Source organism: Homarus americanus, unplaced genomic scaffold (genome assembly GCF_018991925.1).
Source record: "Homarus americanus isolate GMGI-L3 unplaced genomic scaffold, GMGI_Hamer_2.0 scaffold16894, whole genome shotgun sequence".
Classification (NCBI taxonomy): Eukaryota; Metazoa; Arthropoda; class Malacostraca; order Decapoda; family Nephropidae; genus Homarus; species Homarus americanus.
The window spans coordinates 757,045-779,558 of NW_024746541.1; the positions used below are offsets into that span (position 1 = coordinate 757,045).

General features: G+C 42.1%; 1 protein-coding gene across 1 annotated transcript in view; it reads right to left on the reverse strand.

The window, feature by feature from the left end:
* Positions 1–7,939, reverse strand: part of LOC121879273 (NADH dehydrogenase [ubiquinone] iron-sulfur protein 3, mitochondrial-like) — a 28,473-nt gene extending 20,534 nt beyond the window's left edge. The window contains exons 1-4 of the mRNA XM_042385869.1: positions 7,854–7,939; positions 3,912–3,968; positions 3,615–3,706; positions 950–1,105 (exon numbers count right to left, since the gene is read on the reverse strand). Of these exons, the coding sequence (XP_042241803.1) occupies positions 950–1,105; positions 3,615–3,706; positions 3,912–3,968; positions 7,854–7,902 (354 nt within the window). The 5' untranslated portion in view covers positions 7,903–7,939. The remainder of the gene's footprint in view (positions 1–949; positions 1,106–3,614; positions 3,707–3,911; positions 3,969–7,853) is intronic.
* Positions 7,940–22,514: the final 14,575 nt, after the last annotated feature.

The window sequence follows — 22,514 nt, forward strand, 5'->3', positions numbered from 1 at the left end:
GAGTGGACAACTACGTCATCAACATGGCAGCAAACAAATGCTATCATTGATGCGCTTGGACGCTTCCCACGAAATTTCCATTATTCAAGAGAATCCAGACGTCATTATTGAAAATGGGTATCTATTGTAACTTACCGTTATTGTCGAAAACGTTATTGTGGAAGTCGTTATTGGCGAGAGCCTACAGTAATAATAATAATAATAATAATAATAATAATAATAATAATAATAATAATAATAATAATAATAATCATAATAATAATAATAATAATACAGTAGAAGTCCAAAAATCCGGATGCCAGAAATCCGGACCACCCGAGAATCCGGACTTTTCGAAAACTCACTTTTTTTTTAATTTAGCTGTCTTTTGTGTGTATGTGCACATGCGTGAGCGCCACAGCTGCACAGCAACAACAAGCGACCACGCGGTCGCCACTTTAAAACGAGCAATCAAACTGTGACAACATGTAATTTTGAGTCCTACTCTTTCCATTTACAGAGTACTGTACAAGCCCATAATAATGGCTCCTATAGTAGATAAACTTCGTTGTGTGAAGAGAAAGAAGAACACGTTCAAATTAAGTGACAAACTTGAAATAATTAAGAAACTAAAACGTGGTGTGAGCAATACTGTTCAAATGGAAACATACGACATTGGAAAGTCTACAATTTATGATATAAAAAAGGCAAAGAATAAAATTCTAGAATTCACAGCTTTTTCTTTAAAACTGCTCGTTTTCATAAATGAAGCATGCTATATTTGCTAATGAATAAACTATCAAAATGAACCTGTTCATCTCTTCTTTATTCCTCCTTAAATTTTAATTTTAATAGCACTGCCTGAGAATCCGGAAAATCCGAAAATCCGGACCGACCCAATCCCCAAGCAGTCCGGATTTTTGGACTTCTACTGTAGTAATAATAATAATAATAATAGCCGTCAACCGACCTCAAAGCGATACGCCCTGGTGGGTACGTCGAGACCACAGAGGTCGGCCAAACTTGTGTACTGGGCGTTGGTGTGGTCCTTCAGGAAAGATATTACAGGAATCACACCTTCAGGCGCTATGAGAACCTCCAACTCGTTGCCGGCCGTCAGCTGCACCTGAAGTTAAGCCATAGTGTTATAACTGTCTGTTTTTGGTCTTTTTATGGGGAATAGCCCACCCTGGCACAGGTCACCGACCCACAACCGAAGAAGCCGGAAAACCAGCTTTTTAAAGTGAGACAGATTGTATAAGTATGGAAACACAGAAGAAGGCAAAGCATTCCACAGTTTGGCTGTGTGAGGAAAGAAGGAGGAACTATAACGGGTTAATATGGCGTGACCGACATCCACAGAGAAACGGTGGGCACCGCTGGCAAGACGCGTGTTACGAGCCCACGGCCTTGCCGGCGGTACACAGGATGCCAAATCCACCGAACATTGCCCGTTAAAGTACAGTACAGTAAGGCCTCTGACAACGACAGTTCAACAAACGACTCTACATATTTAGGACCCTAGTTAATTTAGGACCCAATTCAATTTACGTCCTTATTTATTCATATTTACGACAAAAATATAATAAAAATAAAACAAAATTACATTTTAATTTATATAATAACTAAATCCCGATATGTATTATAAAAAATAAATAAAATACTGTAAAAAAATAGAAGAAGAGCGTCTTGTGCACAGAAGTTGCCTGGCAAGGGAAGCTGCTGGGCTAATGAGTGGTAATGCCCATCACCAGTACATAACGGTCGGAGCTTGGTGGTCCCTTTGTTTTCATGAATCTGAACAGGAACAGGAGAAAAACATTGACGTTACGCAGTCTCACTTTTTTCTTTGCCATTAGCGGTTAGCTGTGTCTAGTGTTCCATTTAATAACATTACTTAAAACAACCATATTAATTTGTTTACATTAATTTTACTACAGCTACAACCAGGGTCTTATTTTCTTCAGCTTTATATGTAGAACCAATCAGTCACTGGTTTTCTAAACATTAATGAAAACAATGGCGTCTCGTCTCCTCTTGTGTGTTTTAATATTCTATGTATTATTAATGAATTATATTGTTCATTTTGCACACAAACATTAATTCAATCAAAAAGACATTCAGTAATAAACAATATTGAATCTTTTGTACACAAGAGAAATGACGCCGTTTAAACGATTGTGCGCGTCTCAACGTTGGCCGTCTCCCTTTATCATCAGTGGTTACTTCTACTGTACAATTATTCAATAACATTAATTAAAAGAAACAAATTTTTTTAGATTATTTTTACTACAGCTACAACAAATCTTATTTTCTTCATTTTCAGGTGGAGAATCATCGGCCCGGCTGTAAGCATTAACGAAAACAATGGCGTCCCATCTCCTTGTGTGACCATATTAATATTCATTTACTGTATATTGTATAAGGTGCATTCAGAAACATTATTTAAAGAATATAGTTTGTAATTTTCATTAATTGTCTTGTTTTTTGGGGGGAAAAGAGGGTAAAAAGCCGCACAAAAGATATGAAAAGGTCACACTGGGGAACGCATTTCATTATTATTGCCTTATTTTAATGGTAATTAATGATTCGCAATAAGACGATTCACCTCACACTGCAATATTGGAGGCCGCATTACCATCGTTATTCGAGGCTTTACTGTACCTGTAAAAGGAGAGAGTGAAGCAACATTGTGGTGAAGAGAAAGGGAAGAGAAATTGTCGACTAAAGGAGGAGAGTTAATAAGACGAAATGCCTTTGATTCCACCCTATCTAACAGTTGAAGAGCCATCCCAGATATGAGAGCAGTACTCCAAGTTAGGACGAATGAATCCCTTATATACTTGAAGCAACTGCTCAGGAGTGAAGTAGCTACGGCATCTGTACAGCATTCCCAACTTTCGGGAGGCAGCTTTAGCTATGTTGAGGATGTGTGGCTTCCATGATATATTAGAGGAAATGGTGAGGCCTAGCATATCTATTTTGGAATTTGGCAGAATAATTACGTCCTGAAAAGTGATTGGTGGGAGATCATCTAATCTGGAAAGTATAATTGGTAAATACTGAGTTTTATTACTTTTGAATTTAACCAAGTTTGTACCTCCCCATTCAGAGATGCTGCACAGATCCGCATTGATAGAAACAGATCTAATTTGAGAATTAGGAGGAAGGGAAAATGTGAAGAGGAGTGAAGAGTAGAATCAGTGTATCACCAATATAAGAGTGGATAGAATTAGTTGTAATGTGAAGTAAATCATTGAAAAAAAGAAAAAAGAGAGTAGGTGAAAGAACAGAACCCTGTGGGACACCACTATTGGTAGAGAAAGAGCAAGAGATCGATCCCTCGACAACAACTGCCATGGATCGGTTGTCAAGGAAGCTAGAGATTAGAGAACAAAGTGGGAGAGAAACCATAAGAGGGAAGTTTAGAAAGCAAAGACTTGTGCCATACCCTGTCAAATGCTTTGGAGATGTCGAGGGCCACGACAAAAGTTTCCCTGTAATCCCTAAGAGATGATGACCAAAGATGGGTGCAATAGGAGAGCAGATCACCAGTAGATCTCGCCTGGGGAAAGCCATACTGGTGATCCGACACGAGAATGGTACACACTTAAGACACACTACCAAGTACTCACCTTCTGCACATACTTAGGCAGACACTCTGCCAAGTACTGTCCATATTCACTCAGTGTCTGCCGCTGGATAACATTTTCAGGACGGATGGTGGCTGTAATAATCATAAGGTTAGTAAAAGCACTGCTCAACAGATACTATTATAGGGATGTTTAAAATACACCTTTTATAACACTAAAATGACCAACAATACCATAACAGTTGGTTATGTCAAGGGAAATGTGTAACAATGTACTGCAGTGTAATAATCCAACACAGTTGTTATATTAACACAGTTTACAGAAGGTAGAGTCACTTACGGTGCAGGTCAGAGCTACACAGTCGCACCCCCGTCACGGCCCGCGGCACAACTGAAACTGTCAACACAACTTTATATGTATACAATATAGTCTGGATATATATATATATATATATATATATATATATATATATATATATATATATATATATATATATATATATATATATATATATATATATATATATATATATATATATATATATATATATATACACACACACACACACACACACACACACACGCGGGGGTTAGGTAACAGAGATACCCGTGAATGCTAAGAATCCGCATATTTTTGCTGCCCCCCCCGCAAAAAAAAACAACACCCCTGGCCCCCCATGTCCTTATTTACTGTGTACACCTGTGTGTAGTTCGAGTTTTTAAGGCCAAATTTTTTGGTAAAAAATTGGGGGTCGACCTCTAAACGGGTAATAGATTCGTTAGGTTGAAAACGTTACATTTGAAACATCAATCTTTGTTAATTAAATTTTTAACAAAAGAAAACTACGATACCGTATTTCTAAATACCAGGTATTTTCATTAAAATATTACATTACAAGTATATTTTACCTTAACTGTGATTGAATGAATATATTCTCAGAAATAAATATGGAAATGTAATTTTTTTGCTGAAATGACATACGGTATTACAGTGGAAAGTGGGATAAAATCATGACGAAAACAATGACTTTCACTTTCTTTCGTTGTTCAAAAGATTTTACCGTAATCGCTTTTTGAATGGTTTTCAGTTAAAAAACTGTTGTATTACAATAATATTCTATCCTAATTCACTTGAATAAATATTACGATACCATATTTCTGAATATTTTCATTAAAATCCATCAAAATCATTTTCCTTGTCATCGTCTTCAGCACCAAACAGCTTCTCCCAGTCTTCTCCTTCAACAGGGCTAGAGGGTACGTGTTTTTTTAATTGTTTTCAGTTAAAAAATGTTACATCACATGTATATTATACCTAAACTGCACCTGAATGAATATATTCTCAAAAATAAATAGTAGTTTTGCTGAAATGTGATGTATTTCAATGTAAAATAGGATAAAATATATGAAAAAATTTATGTATCTATAAATAAACGTTTAAAAATGAATACTTCATGTTTTACATGGTCCTGTGCTACCATACCGTAACTTACCATGCATTTGGCTACTTTGGGCTGGCTATGATGATGATGCAGGAGATCTGCCCTGGCAACTGTACCAACACTCAACAGCTGGTGGTGCGTGTCGTAAACAATATGAGGTTGAGGTGGATTATTATATTAAGTGTGAAATATCGAAAAGGTTTTTATTACCGGTATTTTTTGTCGATCTACGGCTACTGTGATACCGTATATGATATGATAAGTTAGCCCGTGGCAAGAACTTCAACATAGACTACTGAAAACACGTTGTAAGGTAAGTTAGCCGATTGTAAGTTGGTGAGCTTCATCTGCTGAAGGAACTGCACAGTTTATCATTACTAATTGGTACATATTTTATGTTTCCATTGTTTACTGGCAGTAAATGTTAAATATTTTTCATGTCTAAAGCTAAAAGTTGCTCCTCGCCCTTCCCATCATGCACGGATTCAACCTAACTAATCTATTACCCATGTAGAGGTTGACCCCCAAATTTTGCCTAAAAATTTGGTCTTAAAAACTCCAACTATACACGACTATATATGGTATGTACAATAATGTTCGTTGGCTTAGTCGAAGTTCTGCCCTTAAATGATCTGTTGAGTGTTTTGATGAAACTCGTCTGTTTTTGAAGAGTTAAAAATGTTCTTGTCAAGAATTATCTGACGTTGTGTGGAGTTGTAGATTGATGGTTTTTACAGATGTCTCTTCACTCTTAAATGACTTGAACACCAAATACAGGGATCTGGCAAAACACTTGATGTTATGTTTGATAACATAAAAGCCTCTGAAATCAAACCGAAAATTTTTAAACGTGATGTCGACAATGGCACTTTTAAATATTTCCCATCCTAAAAAAACACAACTGATCTTGAAATTCATAAGAAAACAGACATTCAGATCCTTCAAATGCAATTTTCGAGCATCATTGATTCAACTACTGAACAATTTTCTTTAAGATTTACTAAGTTCAGGTCATTTGAAGAAACTGCACAATTCATAAACTGTGCAGCAGACATTGTAACATTAGACAAACTGAATTTGGAAATGTTGCAGTGGATTGATTTGGATAATTTTGAGATGCAATTGATTGACTTACAAAACAGCTCAATTTGAAGGCCAAAATGTATCTATCTATCGATGTATCTACCGTCAGCAGTAGCATCACCGGAACCTCACACATGTTACCATTATGTCCTTATATATGTTATTAAATCATTGTGGTGGTGTGTGAAGAAGGGTTACCTAACAGTAATAGTTCCTCTGGTGTGTGAAGAAGGGTTACCTAACAGTAATAGTTCCTCTGGTGTGTGAAGAAGGGTTACCTAAGAGTAATAGTTCCTCTGGTGTGTGAAGAAGGGTTATCTAACAGTAATAGTTCCTCTGGTGTGTGAAGAAGGGTTATCTAAGAGTAATAGTTCCTCTGGTGTGTGAAGAAGGGTTATCTAACAGTAATAGTTCCTCTGGTGTGTGAAGAAGGGTTATCTAAGAGTAATAGTTCCTCTGGTGTGTGAAGAAGGGTTATATAAGAGTAATAGTTCCTCTGGTGTGTGAAGAAGGGTTATATAAGAGTAATAGTTCCTCTGGTGTGTGAAGAAGGGTTATATAAGAGTAATAGTTCCTCTGGTGTGTGAAGAAGGGTTATCTAACAGTAATAGTTCCTCTGGTGTGTGAAGAAGGGTTATATAAGAGTAATAGTTCCTCTGGTGTGTGAAGAAGGGTTATATAACAGTAATAGTTCCTCTGGTGTGTGAAGAAGGGTTATCTAAGAGTAATAGTTCCTCTGGTGTGTGAAGAAGGGTTATATAAGAGTAATAGTTCCTCTGGTGTGTGAAGAAGGGTTATCTAAGAGTAATAGTTCCTCTGGTGTGTGAATAGTTATATAAGAGTAATAGTTCCTCTGGTGTGTGAAGAAGGGTAATAGTTCCTCTGGTGTGTCTAAGAGTAATAAGTTATCTAAGAGTAATAGTTCCTCTGGTGTGTGAAGAAGGGTTATATAAGAGTAATAGTTCCTCTGGTGTGTGAAGAAGGGTTATATAAGAGTAATAGTTCCTCTGGTGTGTGAAGAAGGGTTATATAAGAGTAATAGTTCCTCTGGTGTGTGAAGAAGGGTTATCTAAGAGTAATAGTTCCTCTGGTGTGTGAAGAAGGGTTATCTAAGAGTAATAGTTCCTCTGGTGTGTGAAGAAGGGGGTTATTATAAGAGTAATAGTTCCTCTGGTGTGTGAAGAAGGGTTATATAAGAGTAATAGTTCCTCTGGTGTGTGAAGAAGGGTTATATAAGAGTAATAGTTCCTCTGGTGTGTGAAGAAGGGTTATCTAAGAGTAATAGTTCCTCTGGTGTGTGAAGAAGGGTTATATAAGAGTAATAGTTCCTCTGGTGTGTGAAGAAGGGTTATATAAGAGTAATAGTTCCTCTGGTGTGTGAAGAAGGGTTATATAAGAGTAATAGTTCCTCTGGTGTGTGAAGAAGGGTTATCTAAGAGTAATAGTTCCTCTGGTGTGTGAAGAAGGGTTATCTAAGAGTAATAGTTCCTCTGGTGTGTGAAGAAGGGTTACCTAACAGTAATAGTTCCTCTGGTGTGTGAAGAAGGGTTATATAAGAGTAATAGTTCCTCTGGTGTGTGAAGAAGGGTTACCTAACAGTAATAGTTCCTCTGGTGTGTGAAGAAGGGTTATATAAGAGTAATAGTTCCTCTGGTGTGTGAAGAAGGGTTATATAAGAGTAATAGTTCCTCTGGTGTGTGAAGAAGGGTTATATAAGAGTAATAGTTCCTCTGGTGTGTTATAACTCCTCTACTCACAGGTTTTTGAGGCAGCACCGTACAGTCCCCGACACACTGAGGCCGCCATGTTCACTACAGCTGATCACCACAATGTTGGAACAAACCACGACCAGTATTGTTTAACTATTTAATTTTAAAACAAATTAACATATACAGGCTATATTTAACCAAAATTTTAACAGAAAATAGTTTTTTATAATAATGATTTCGACAATATTAAGTATAAATAATGAAATATATCAGATTTTTTTCGTGGAGCTTGGCTAACATTATCAGCGGGATGAAGGTCGCCAGGGGATGGTGGTGCCACTCTCAACTTTACCTTATTTACCGAATGGCCACCCAATAGGGCAGTTTCTTCATCCCGTTGGGACATATGATACGCCTCCTTACCGTTGGTATGCTCCAGGTGCATCCTCTTACACTTCGTGACATTGAATCTCAGCAGCCATTTCTTTGACCATTCCTGGAGCCCACAGAGGTCCTTCTGCAGTGCTTCACAGTCCGCTTGATTCTTGATTTCCCGAAATAACTTGGCGTCATCGGCAAACATTTGTATGGAGGAGTTTACAAAGTCAGGCATGTCATTTATGAAGCAAACAAACAACAGCGGGCCCAATACACTGCCCTGTGGTACCCCACTTGTGACAGGTACAGATGACGATTTCGTGCCATTAATCACCACACATTGCTTGCGGTCATGTAGAAAGTCTTCTATCCACGCTAGGACATTTCCCCGAATTCCGTACCCTTCCAGTTTGATTTTCAGCCTTTCGTGGGGTACACTGTCGAAAGTCTTGGCAAAATCTAGGTAAATATTGTCGATATTACCACCCCGTTCCAGAATATGGGTCCAAATATCCAATACCTTGAGCAATTGTGTTAAGCAAGAGCGCCCCGGCATAAAACCGTGTTGGCAATCTTTTACAAGGTTGTTTCGTATTAGATGTTCCATCACGGCATCTCTGATAATACTCTCAAGTACTTTACATATTATGCTGGTCAGGCTCACCGGTCTATAGTTGTTCGTGGAGTGACTATCGCCCTTCTTGAAGATAGGACTCACATAAGCCACTTTCCATTCACTGGGGACCATTTGTTCATCCAGGCATTTACAAAACAGAATCTTCAGGGGCTCTGCAAGCTCGTTGCACAACTCTCTTAGCACTCTGGGATGCACCATGTCAGGTCCGGGACTCTTATGGACCTTTAACCTGGACAGTTTATTTCTAATACCGTCTTCTGTGAGCACAATGTGGGTCAGTGCTGTGTCGAACCGTCTGTCCTCAAACGCAGGGAGGTTAATAGCATCCTCTCTTGTGAACACCGAGGAAAAGAAGCTGTTCAATGCCTCAGCTTTATCCTGGTCAGAATCTGCGTAACTACCATCTTCAAGCCTCAGGTCTGATACACCTACTCGCGTTTTCAATTTCGACTTTGCATAGCGGTAAAACGCCTTTGGGTTTGACTTGACCTCGCTTGCAACCAGCCTCTGGAACTCCTTTTCAGCCCTCCTACACTCTATCTTTGCTTGGTTTCTGGCTCTTGCATACATCCTCCTGTCTTGCTCATCGTTTGACCCAACCCACGTCTTGAATTTCTGGGTTTTCTTCTTAATTTTGTCGACCGCCGCATGGTTCATGTGTAGGGGTCTCCTTGTATTCCTAGAAGCACTGGGTTTGGTCTTGGGTATATATTTATCGATCAAATGGGTCGCTTTACTAGTTATGATATTCAGCGTAGTGTCTGCGTTCTTGTACCTTAATAAGTCAGGCCAGTTGATACCCCTCATCTCTTCCCTCATCCCATTGTAATTTCCCTTGTAATATTTGCACCTTGGCCTGGCCTGGCCTTACCCTGAACTAGGTAACAGTTAAATCTGAATGACAACACAATATGGTGACTGGTGCCAACGGGGGCAAGGTGTTCCAGTTTGGCCACCATACCCTCCTCGTTTGTTATGATGAGGTCAAGTGGCTTGGGTGTTTGCTCCCCTCTGTAATGTGTCGGGTCTAGCATGTTGGAACAGAAAATTATCTCTCAGAGTTTCTACAAAAAGAGTAGCAGGGTTATTCAAGTCATTCGGGGTGGACTCGTTTCTCCAGTCGATGTCGCCATAGTTAAAGTCCCCCATGATAAGGAGGTGGCTAGGGTTGAGCATTGCCGCATTGTTTATTAAGGTTCTTAAGTTCCTTTGATTTAGTGGGCCACAGTTTGGGGATCTGTAGATACACCCAACGATAATTAAGTCCCCTCCCTTTAATTTAACTTTACACCACTTGGACTCTTCAAAAACATCTTCTCCTTGTACCCTCGCCTGGCTGGCTCTAAGGTCTCGCCTAGCATAGATAAACCACACCCCTCTTGCAAGTTTCTTGAGAAATGTTCGTAAATGAGTCATATCCAGCAATACTGAACTCACATTCCTCTGGGTCGATTCTCCTGTTCTTGTTCAACAGTTCTACAACACCTACGATATCTGGTTGGTGTACTCTTAGTAGTGTTTCAAACTCCTCTCTCTTATCAAGGAACATGTCAGTATTAGTGTACATGACATTCAAGCCAGAATTTGTTCTCGGTAACGTCTCTGCTCTTAGTAATAAACCCGCTCCCCCCACATTCTCAGAAGCTGCAGCATTTGCTAAGTACACTGTATTTTGCAGGGTGTGGTTAGAAATGTCATTGTTTACACGGCGCTCGCCTCCTCCTGCCCGGTAGGCGGAGCTGGTGCCTCCTCCCGGGTGGGGGGGTTGAGTGGGTGGAGGGTGCACTACTGCCTCCTGGCCCTGTGTCAGCACACTTGCTTACACTACCCTCCCCCTGAGTATAACCCATGTACACCCGTCCCTGTTCTTCCTTGACTCCTCCCTCTTCTGCTTCAAGTCCTGCAGGAGCTTCTTGTGCTGTTCCCTCTGCATTACCGTGCGATCTGGGTAAATGAATACATCCCGAAATGCCTCGCTCCTTGCTAAGTTTTTTGCCTGCCGAATAACCTGCCATTTCTCCTCCTCACTCACTACGTATTGTGATCCTAAGGGGGCGAGGCTTATCCCCCTGCTTTTGTCCCAGCCTCCTGACATCCTGAGGGGTTGATGGAATCTTCAGAACCTCTGTACAAATATTTTGAAACAGCATCTTATCGTGTGTTACCTTACTCACAGTTCCCTCCGCCTGGCTCTCTGGGACTCCAAAAACTACTACTACATTGTTCCTGCGCTGTAGACGTTCCTGGTGTTCCTCCTCTCCCCTAACAGTAGGTCCGTTAATTTTCATTTCTTCGACACACTTCTTCAAAGTTCCAAGCTGTTGTAGAACCTGATCTGATCCTGCATTACTATCCGCTACCTCCCGTGGCCCTGCTAATATGTCAGCATAACTCCTCTTAGCAACCACCTCCATTCTATCGGCTACTTATAAATATCAACTAAATAAAACTTGGTTACAATATTATAAATTGATTTTATTATAATATAGTGCATTTAGTTCCAGGCGGTAAATTTCTTATATTTTCACTTCTATGCACGCTACTACTGTATGTTATATTTGGTAGGAATCATACTTTTATCCTCTTCACCACTGATCGGCTCGTTAGCCGCTATAAAAATATGAAATTAATCCACTTGAATCAAAATTAACGCTTAAAAAAAATAAGAAAACATAAGGAATTCTATGGCAAGCTATAAATTATGACCTTCAGTACCGTCGGAAATAACGAAATTACTTATATATAGTTGATAACACTAACCAAACCTACCTAACCTTACCTAACTTCCTTACCAACGGGTGGGCTCCATCACCCTGGACCATCCAGAAGGATAATAAATATCTCCGTTCTAGGTAATTTGTGACACAATAAAGAGTTCTTTAAAAATTGTCTCAACTATGATAGGTTTTAGATTAGATTGCCCCCGAGGGGGCTAGTTTATTGGGCACCCCCTTACATCCTGTGTAAGGTGAAGCCCAGAAGCGTTTACAGCGCCCATCTGGGAAGCATGCCAAGTTCATTCTTGCCTTTATGACTCGTGCATTAAGGGCGTAGAAGCCTGAAGGGTCATAGGTTTTGTCAGCAAGTTACATAAAGTGACAGAATGATGAGTGTGTGGGGGGAAAGTTCCCGGTACATTTCATCTGTTTATGGCAAAGCGTGGCAGGTCCCTAATAATGTCAAGTGCCAGGCCTGTCACTAGGAGGAGGGATATCTGGTCAGGGAGGGAAGAGGTGTTGGTAACTGCTTGGGACCTGTAGGAGGAGGTCATAGGGCAAGTGAGGATGTAGTGAGAGAGGGTGTGAGAGTCGGGTTGGCCACAAAGTTTACAAACAGTGCGGCCAGGCTCAGGGTTGCCAATGTACTCCCATAGGTACCTGTACCCTAGGCGCAGTTTCATGTACATAATCTGTTGAGATCAAGTCAGGGCTATATGATAGGTATATTAAGAAAATCCAAAAGTTGTGGGGGAATTATTAGCAGTAATACCGACTAGCCTTTGGGTTCATTTATCGGCTGTACAGTTTTTCCTAATTACTCACACGGCAAACTTAGAAAATGACGTTTCTTTAAATGAATGTGCTCATATAAAGAAAATATGTGCATTAATTCACGATGAAGAGCCACCATACACCACTTCCTTGAGTTTACAACCATCTCAAATCGTAGCAAGCCTAAAAAAAAACAGAGTTAAGTTGGTTTCAGAGTGGAAATCAATACCAAGGCAAACAATATTATGACTTACCTGTTCCACCAGTACTTCACACACCATGGTATACTTCACACACCATGGTATACTTCACACACCATGGTATACTTCACACACCATGGTATACTTCACACACCATGGTATACTTCACACACCATGGTATACTTCACACACCATGGTATACTTCACACACCATGGTATACTTCACACATCATGGTATACTTCACACACCATGGTATACTTCACACACCATGGTATACTTCACACACCATGGTATACTTCACACACTTTTCATACCAATCACGCAAAGGAAAATAATATAATTAGTGTGTGATGACTGTTTAACTACTCTATTATCACATTGACCAAAAGTAAAGGACTTCTAGGAGAAGTAAATAATTCCATTTACCCAAACGGTCATACCCTAAACACAAACAATTGAAGAAACCACAAGTCCAGAAAACTGTGAGGGCAAACTTTTTCGGAGTGAGGGTTGTAAACTCTTGGAACAATCTACCAGAGAGTGTTGTGACGGCACCGAGTGTGAGCTCTTTCAAGACCAGACTTGACCAACACTGGAGCAGGTTCAGGTACATTCAGGAGCCGGTGCATGCCCAGTACTTGCCAACAGTGTGTAACAGAGACGTGACCGATCGCCCAAGCGGCTAACGAGCCGATCATTTGGTGAAGAGGATAAAAGAAAATGAAAAGTAATCAGAGACGTGACCCTTAATTTACAGTCGTCATCAGAACAAATGTTTCTTATACGACCGCACAGTTATAAAATTTGTGATTTTTCTTGTAGTCTTTATGTATCTTTATGACAACTTTTTTCTTTCACTCAAATATTGAATAAAATACAACCGTATAAGATGCAGTATTATTAGCCATTAAGTCTGCAGCCAATGAATTGAATTCACTTGGTCTCAGATGTGGTAGTTGAATTAGACTGTAAGGCATTCTTGGTCATCGCCTTTATTCTCAAGACCACCTCTAACTAGCCGATGCTGTCTCATTTCATGTACAGTGTGATGTATATAAAATGCAATTAAGCACCAAAAAAATTCAAAAATGTATTATACAATGATCATCGTCACTTTGACATAGGGGAAATCTATAGTGTATATTCAAATTTAGGTGACATTTTAACAGCTGCATTTGATGTTCGTCAATAGAGTCAACATGTAAAAGGTTAAGCTACTAATTGTATTACGTTAGTTAACGGATTTGAAGGTAAAATAAATAAATTGAATTAGAGTATCAGAAGAATCGATTCCCCAGCTTGTGTGGCCTGAACAATAAACAACCTAACACTACATCTGAGGGATAGGAAGCAAAGTACTAAGAAAGATAATCATAATGATAACAGACGTGAAAGAGAATAAAAATTTTTGGGTTAACTTAATGGTAGGGTATTAATAATTCCAGTCACTACCTCAAGAAGTACGGAGGTGGACGGCCTCAATTGTGGATTTTCAGACACACCAAGTTCAAGCAACCGGCAGAGTTCCCCTGGCTTAAACTCCATACAATTAAGTATGATTTTAATTAAGACACATATGGAGTAGATGTCAGAGGCTGGTGAGGCTTTACCTTCAAAGTATAATTCGGGGGCAGCCCACCAGTGTTTACTTTGCCGAGTTTGCTCGTTCACCGGATATTTTGCCCGGTTATAGTAACTCTGGCCCTTTGTCGTGGCCAGACTAAAGTCTTGGAGAGTAACTTTAACGCTGTTGTCCGGTAACAACTCCAGGCTTACGTTATCATTCCGGATGAAATTATGGATGGTATTTTTTTGATGGACAGCCTGTACAATTTTGATTAGATCGTGTACAACTTTCATCATGATTATATTGCTTGGCCGCTTCTTGGGATCCTGAATCCAGTGCCTGAGGTTAGTGTCAGGGGGATTTGTTAAGATAATAGATGGGGGGTCCCGGTAAGTGGCAACCAAACGAGGCACTCCCTCAAGTGTGTCGAGACACATGAGTGTAGTGGCCTCTTTTTTGGCCATGTCCAGGTTACCCTCGAAGGTCCTGAAGACTTTTATACAACGTGTGAGATTTCTTGGAAGGTTGCGGTCGTGGAGAGCGTAAGTCTCATAACATACGCCTGCTGCAAGCATTCTTTCACCCGTTATAAGGGACTTGCGGAACTTTTTAAACAACACCAGGTCCTCAGACAACACTTTGGTGTTTACAACAGCCTTGGGGCCACTCGCAGCAGCAACAGTGCTGCTTACAACAGCCTTGGGGCCACTCGCAGCAGCAACAGTGCTGCTTACAACAGCCTTGGGGCCACTCGCAGCAGCAACAGTGCTGCTTACAACAGCCTTAGGGCCACTCGCAGCAGCAGCAGTGCTGCTTACAGCTGCCTTGGGGCCACTCGCAGCAGCAGCAGTGCTGCTTACAGCTGCCTTGGGGCCACTCGCAGCAGCAACAGTGCTGCTTACATCAGCCTTAGGGCCACTCGCAGCAGCAGCAGTGCTGCTTACATCAGCCTTGGGGCCACTCGCAGCAGCAGCAGTGCTGCTTACAGCTGCCTTGGGGCCACTCGCAGCAGCAGTACTGCTTACATCAGCCTTGGGGCCACTCGCAGCAGCAACAGTGCTGCTTACAACAGCCTTAGGGCCACTCGCAGCAGCAGCAGTGCTGCTTACAGCTGCCTTGGGGCCACTCGCAGCAGCAGCAGTGCTGCTTACAGCTGCCTTGGGGCCACTCGCAGCAGCAGTACTGCTTACATCAGCCTTGGGGCCACTCGCAGCAGCAGTGCTGCTTACAGCTGCCTTGGGGCCACTCGCAGCAGCAGCAGTGCTGCTTACATCAGCCTTGGGGCCACTCGCAGCAGCAACAGTGCTGCTTACAACAGCCTTGGGGTCACTCGCAGCAGCAGCAGTGCTGCTTACAGCTGCCTTGGGGCCACTCGCAGCAGCAGCAGTGCTGCTTACATCAGCCTTGGGGCCACTCGCAGCAGCAGCAGTGCTGCTTACAGCTGCCTTGGGGCCACTCGCAGCAGCAGCAGTGCTGCTTACAGCTGCCTTGGGGCCACTCGCAGCAACAGTGCTGCTTACATCAGCCTTGGGGCCACTCGCAGTAGCAGCAGTGCTGCTTACAACAGCCTTGGGGCTGCTTGCAGCAGCAGCAGCAGCAGCAGTGCTACTTACAGCTGCCTTGGGGCTGCTTTCAGCAGCAACAGTGCTGCTTACATCAGCCTTGGGGCTGATAACAGCGCCGGTGTTCTCGGGGACGGCTGCACTAATAGTGTACCGGCGGGCCAGTTCCTCAGTTATACCATGCAACAACTGAACCATTGTGGGTCGTTCATTGGGATCGAGTGACAAACCCTGAAATATCAATGAACGTACTAATAATGCAGTCTTTATCTTAACCCATCGAAGCATGGGTTTGGCAAGAACACATATGGAGTAGATGTCAGAGGCTGGTGAGGCTTTACCTTCAAAGTATAATTCGGGGGCAACCCACCAGTGTTTATTTTGCCGAGTTTGCTCGTTCACCGGATATTTTGTCCGGTTATAGTAACTCTGGCCCTTTGTCGTGGCCAGACTAAAGTCTTGGAGAGTAACTTTAACGCTGTTGTCCGGTAACAACTCCAGGCTTACGTTATCATTCCGGATGAAATTGTGTATAATCTTTTTTTGATGGACAGCCTGTACAATTTTGATTAGTTCTTGTAAAGCTGTCATCATGATTATATCGCTTGGCCGCATCCTGGACGACAGAGACCAGTTTAGGATGCTATTTTCAGGGGGATTTGTTAAGATAATAGATGGGGGGTCCCGGTAAGTGGCCACCAAATGAGGCACTCCCTCAAGTGTGTCGAGACACATGAGTGTAGTGGCCTCTCTTTTGGCCATGGCCAGGTTACCCTCGAAGGTCCTGAAGACTTTTATGCAAAGTGGGGGATTTTGATGGAAGCGACGGCTTTTCAGAGCATAAATCTTAGCATATGCTCCTTCAGCCAACATTTTCTTACCCTTTACCAAATAGTCTTCACACTTTTGGTTAAAAGATACACCAGACTCCACAAGGCCGGTGCTGGGCTGGTGGTCTGCGGTCTCTAATTTACACTCTTGATTAAAAGGTAAATGAGACTCCACAAGGCCGGTGCTGGGCTGCTGGTCTGCGGTCTCTAATTTACACTCTTGATTAAAAGGTAAATGAGACTCCACAAGGCCGGTGCTGGGCTGCTGGTCTGCGGTCTCTTCGTTGCTCATGAGAATCATTTGCTCATGACAAGGCCGCTTACAGCTCTCTTGGGGCTGGTCGACGTAGCACAAACGCCGCCAGCATCGAGATGTGTAGCCGTACATCATTCCGCTAAGCACACTCATCACAACCGCCAAACCGACCAAGATCGACAAGTACGTCGTCTCCTCCTGGTGGACCTGGAGGAGAACATTAGAGAGGTGTTCCATTTTTTTAAATTTTAGAGGCAAAGTGATAATATCACCGAGCACCGGGATCTTCTCCCAACTGGAGGTAAAGTTCTCGGGGCACAAGTCGAGAGGCCGAGGAACACCCCAAGGAGACCAATACCGGCCGTGAATCGTGACCACCAGGTGCGACAGGATGGAGATATCACGCTTCAGCTCCGTGTTTCTGCTGCGGACCTGCCACCACATGAACACCGACAAGGCCAGCACCAAGCAGTAGGGTAGCCATGTTCGTCCCATTGTTTTGTAAAGCGGAATTTTCGTAAAAAGTGATGAACAAAATAAAATAAGAAACAGACATTAGAAAAAAAGATTACTATTCCACAAATGGTGACTGACGTAATATGTTCTTTGGAGATGTGAATGGTGATATTTTGGCTTATAATGAGTGTTGTGGTTATTGTGGTGATGATTGTTGTGGTGATGATTGTTATGGTGATGATTGTTGTGGTGATGATTGTTGTGGTGATGATTGTTGTGGTGCTGATTGTTGTGGTGATGATTTGTTGAGGTTATTGTGGTGATGACTGTAGTGACGAATGTTGTGGTGATGATTGTTGTAGTGATGATTGTTATGGTGATGATTGTTGTGGTGATGATTGTTGTGGTGATGATTGTTGTGGTGATGATTGTTGTGGTGATGATTGTTGTGGTGATGATTTGTTGAGGTTATTGTGGTGATGACTGTAGTGACGAATGTTGTGGTGATGATTGTTGTAGTGATGATTGTTGTGGTGCTGATTGTTGTGGTGATGATTTGTTGAGGTTATTGTGGTGATGACTGTAGTGACGAATGTTGTGGTGATGATTGTTGTAGTGATGATTGTTGTGGTGCTGATTGTGGTGGTGATGATTGTGGTGGTGATGATTGTGGTGGTGATGATTGCTGTGATGATGATTGTTGTGAAGATGATTGCTGTGATGATGATTGTTGTGATGATGATTGCTGTGGTGCTGATTGTGGCGGTGATGATTGTTGTGGTGATGATTGTTGTGGTGATGATTTGTTGAGGTTATTGTGATGATGAATGTAGTGATGATTGTTGTGGTGATGATTGTTGTGGTGATGATTGTTGTGGTGATGATTGTAGTGATGATTGCTGTGGTGATGACTGTTGTGGTGATGATAGTTGTAATGATGATTGTTGTGATGATGATTGCTGTGGTGCTGATTGTGGCGGTGATGATTTTTGTGGTGATGATTGTTGTGGTGATGATTGTAGTGATGATTGTTGTGGTGATGATTGTTGTGGGGATGATTGTTGTGGTGATGATTGTAGTGATGATGATTGTTGTGGTGATGACTGTTGTGGTGATGACTGTTGTGGTGATGATTGTAGTGATGATGATTGTAGTGATGATGATTGTTGTGGTGATGACTGTTGTGGTGATGATTGTTGTGGTGATGATTGTTGTGATGATGATTGTAGTGATGATGATTGTTGTGGTGATGATTGTTGTGGTGATGCTTGTTGTGGTGATGATTGTTGTGGTGATGGTGTTGTGGTGATGATTATTTGTGATGATGATTGTTGCGGTGATGATTGTTGTGGTGATGATTGTTGTGGTGATGATTGTTGTGTTGATGTTGTTCCGGTGATTGTTGTGGTGATGATTGTTGTGGTGATGATTGTTGTGGTGATGATGATTGTTGTGGTGATGATTGTTGTGGTGATGATTGTTGTGGTGACGCTTGTAGTGATGATGATTGTAGTGATGATGATTGTTGTGGTGATGATTGTTGTGGTGATGCTTGTTGTGGTGATGATTGTTGTGGTGATGATTGTTGTGGTGATGATTGTTGCGGTGATGATTGTTGTGGTGATGATTGTTATGGTGATGATTGTTGTGGTGATGATTGTTGTGGTGATGATTGTTGCGGTGATGATTGTTGTGGTGAAGATTGTGGTGGTGATGCTTCTTGTGGTGATGATTGTTGTGGTTATTGTGGTGATGACTGTAGTGATGATTGTAGTGATGATTGTTGTGGTGATGATGGTTGTGGTGATGATTGTTGTGGTGATGATTGTGGTGGTGATGATTGTTGTGGTGATTGTGGTGGTGATGTTGACCCCCACATGTGCAACATCTGTGAACGACTCTGCCGGTTCACTAAGGCTATATTTTAGGTAGTCTCTAACTAAAACTAATTTGGAGAAAATATCCTCGGAAAGTAGGAAATACTAAATGGCTTCTTGTAAGCCGGAGAGTTGTGTGCTCAGATCTAAGAGAGGCTACCAAAATTTGATATCTGGATTATTGCTTGTTCAAATGGCTTTTAGAAAATTTTATTTACTTTTGCAATGCTAATTACTCGCCACTTTTGGGTTTTCAATGCCATTTCTTGGTGCTTGTGCATTATTCTGGATGTAGTTAGGCACATTAAATTTTAGTTCTGAGAGAAATCCTGTAAGGGGTAAGCCTTACAATTTTTGGCATTTCGTCCAAAAAATAGATTTTGTTCAACATCTCAGTATAGGTACTCCTGAACATGCTGCGTAAGGATGTGTTAACCAAATTTTGATATCTGGATTATTGCTTGTTCAAATGGCTTTTAGAAAATTTTAATTACTTCTGCAATGCTAATTACTCGCCACTTATGGGTTTTCGAGGTCATTTCTTGGTGTTTTTTTATTATTCTGGATGTACCGTCTCCTTGGGCAGAATCCCAGCGTATTCTCGGGCAGAATACTACCCTATTCTGGGACGGAATCCTACCTTATTCTGAGGCGGAATCCTACCTTCTCCTGGGGCAGAATCCTACCATATTTGGGGCGGAATCCTACCCTATGCTGGGACGGATTCCTACCCTATTCTCGGGAGGAATCCTACCCTATTCTGGAGCAGAACCCTACCATCTTCAGGGGCGGGATCCTACCGTATTCTGTGGCAGAATCCTACCGTCTTCTGGGGCGGATTCCTTCCGTCTTCTGGGGCAGATTCCTTCCATTTTCTAGGGTGGAATCCTACCGTATTCTGGCGCAGAATCCTTCCGTATTCTGGAGCGAAATCCTACTGTATTGTGGTCGGAATCCGACCATTTTCTGGGGCAGAGTCGTACCGTCTTTGGGGACAGAATCCTACCATCTGCTGGCGCAGAATCCTACCGTTTTCTGGAGCGATATCCTACCGTCTCCATGGGCAGAACCCTAGCGTATTCTGAGGAGTAATCTTACCCTATTCTGGGACGAATTCCTACCCTATTCTGGGACGAATTCCTACCCTATTCTGGGACGAATTCCTACCCTATTCTGGGGCGGAATCTTACCCTATTCTGGGGCAGAACCCTTCCATCTTCTGGGGCGGGATCCTACCGTATTCTGGGGCAGAATCCGACAGTTTAACCATAATAGTTATTGATGTCATAACTACAATATATTGTCGAGTCATTACTACAATATATTGACGAGTCATAATTACAATATATTGACGAGTCATAACTACAATATATTGACGAGTCATAACTACAATATATTGACGAGTCATAACTATAATATATTGACGAGTCATAACTACAAGATATTCAACCATCTTGTATCTTTGGTTCATAGTTTAGTTAATATACTTAAAAAAAATTCTTTCAATGACTTTGCTCGATAAATTATTAATTTGTGTAGAATATTTTTACTTCAAGCTAAATTTAAGTCAATGAATTTCTTGAGTTGGTTAGTCACAGGTCTCGCTATAATCATTCTTATTATTCTACAACTGGGTACAGTATCACAAATGAATGTTCCTTATAGTAATTTATTATTTACTGTACTAAGTGTACACACCTTGTAGGTAACTTTACATGTACAGTCAGCCAACGACCCCACCCTGGATCTCAAGTAAAATAAGTGGCCAGTAGTTATAACACTTGCAGAACGTATAAAGAGAAACCCAGTGGTAATTAAACACAATATAAAGACTTTAGGACATAGCAGCCATACTCCCAGCATCATCTCTGATTCGGGTGAGCTCGGTTGATCTTAGTGTAGCTGCCAGCTAACGGCCAGCCAACCAGACAGCCAGCCAATCAGAGCCAGCACTACAACACAGGATCACAATACTAGGAAAATTGTCATTGTGGTTCCAGACAAGCAAGCAACTCTTGCTTAAACAATCAAGACTCTCCAGTGTGCAAGAAAGGTCAGCCCCAGATTGATCGCCGCAATGGTCTGGTACAACAGGTAACACCACGGTCTGGTACAACAGGTAACACCACGGTCTGGTACAACAGGTAACACCACGGTCTGGTACAACAGGTAACACCACGGTCTGATACAAAAGGTAACACCACGGTTTGGTACAAAAGGTAACACCACGGTCTGGTACAACAGGTAACACCACGGTCTGGTACAACAGGTAACACCACGGTCTGATACAAAAGGTAACACCACGGTCTGTTACAAAAGGTAACACCACGGTCTGGTACAACAGGTAACACCACGGTCTGGTACAACAGGTAACACCACGGTCTGGTACAAAAGGTAACACCGGTCCGGTAACACCACGGTCTGGTACAACAGGTAACACCACGGTCTGGTACAACAGAGGTAACACCACGGTCTGGTACAACAGGTAACACCACGGTCTGGTACAACAGGTAACACCACGGTCTACAACAGGTAACACCACGGTCTGGTACAACAGTCTGGTACAACAGGTAACACACGGTCTGGTACAAAGGTAACACCACGGTCTGGTACAACAGGTAACACCACGGTCTGGTACAACAGGTAACACGGTCTGGTACACAGGTAACACCACTAACACCACGGTCTGGTACAACAGGTAACACCACGGTCTGATTCACAAGGTAACACCACCACGGTCTGGGTACAACAGGTAACACCACGGTCTGGTACAACAGGTAACACCACGGTCTGGTACAACAGGTAACACCACGGTCTGGTACAACAGGTAACACCACGGTCTGATACAACAGGTAACACCACGGTACAACAGGTAACCCACGGTCTGGTAACACCACAACAGGTACAACAGGTAACACCACGGTCTGGTACAACAGGTAACACCACGGTCTGATACAAAAGGTAAACACCACGGTCTGGTACAACAGGTAACACCACGGTCTGATTCAAAAGGTAACACCACGGGTAACACCACGGTCTGGGTAACACCACGGTCTGGTACAACAGGTAACACCGGTCTGGTACAACAGGTAACACCACGGTCTGATACAACAGGTAACACCACGGTCTGGTACAACAGGTAACACCACGGTCTGGTACAACAGGTAACACCACGGTCTGGTACAAAAGGTAACACGTCTGGTACAACAGGTAACACCACGTCTGGTACAACAGGTAACACCACGGTCTGGCAAAAGAGTAACACCACGGTCTGGTACAACAGGTAACACCACGGTCTGGTACAAAAGGTAACAGGTAACACCACGGTCTGGTACAAAAGGTAACACCATGGTCTGGTACAACAGGTAACACCACGGTCTGGTACAATACACACGGTCTGGTAGGTAACACCATGGTCTGGTACAACAGGTAACACCACGGTGGGGTGGTACAA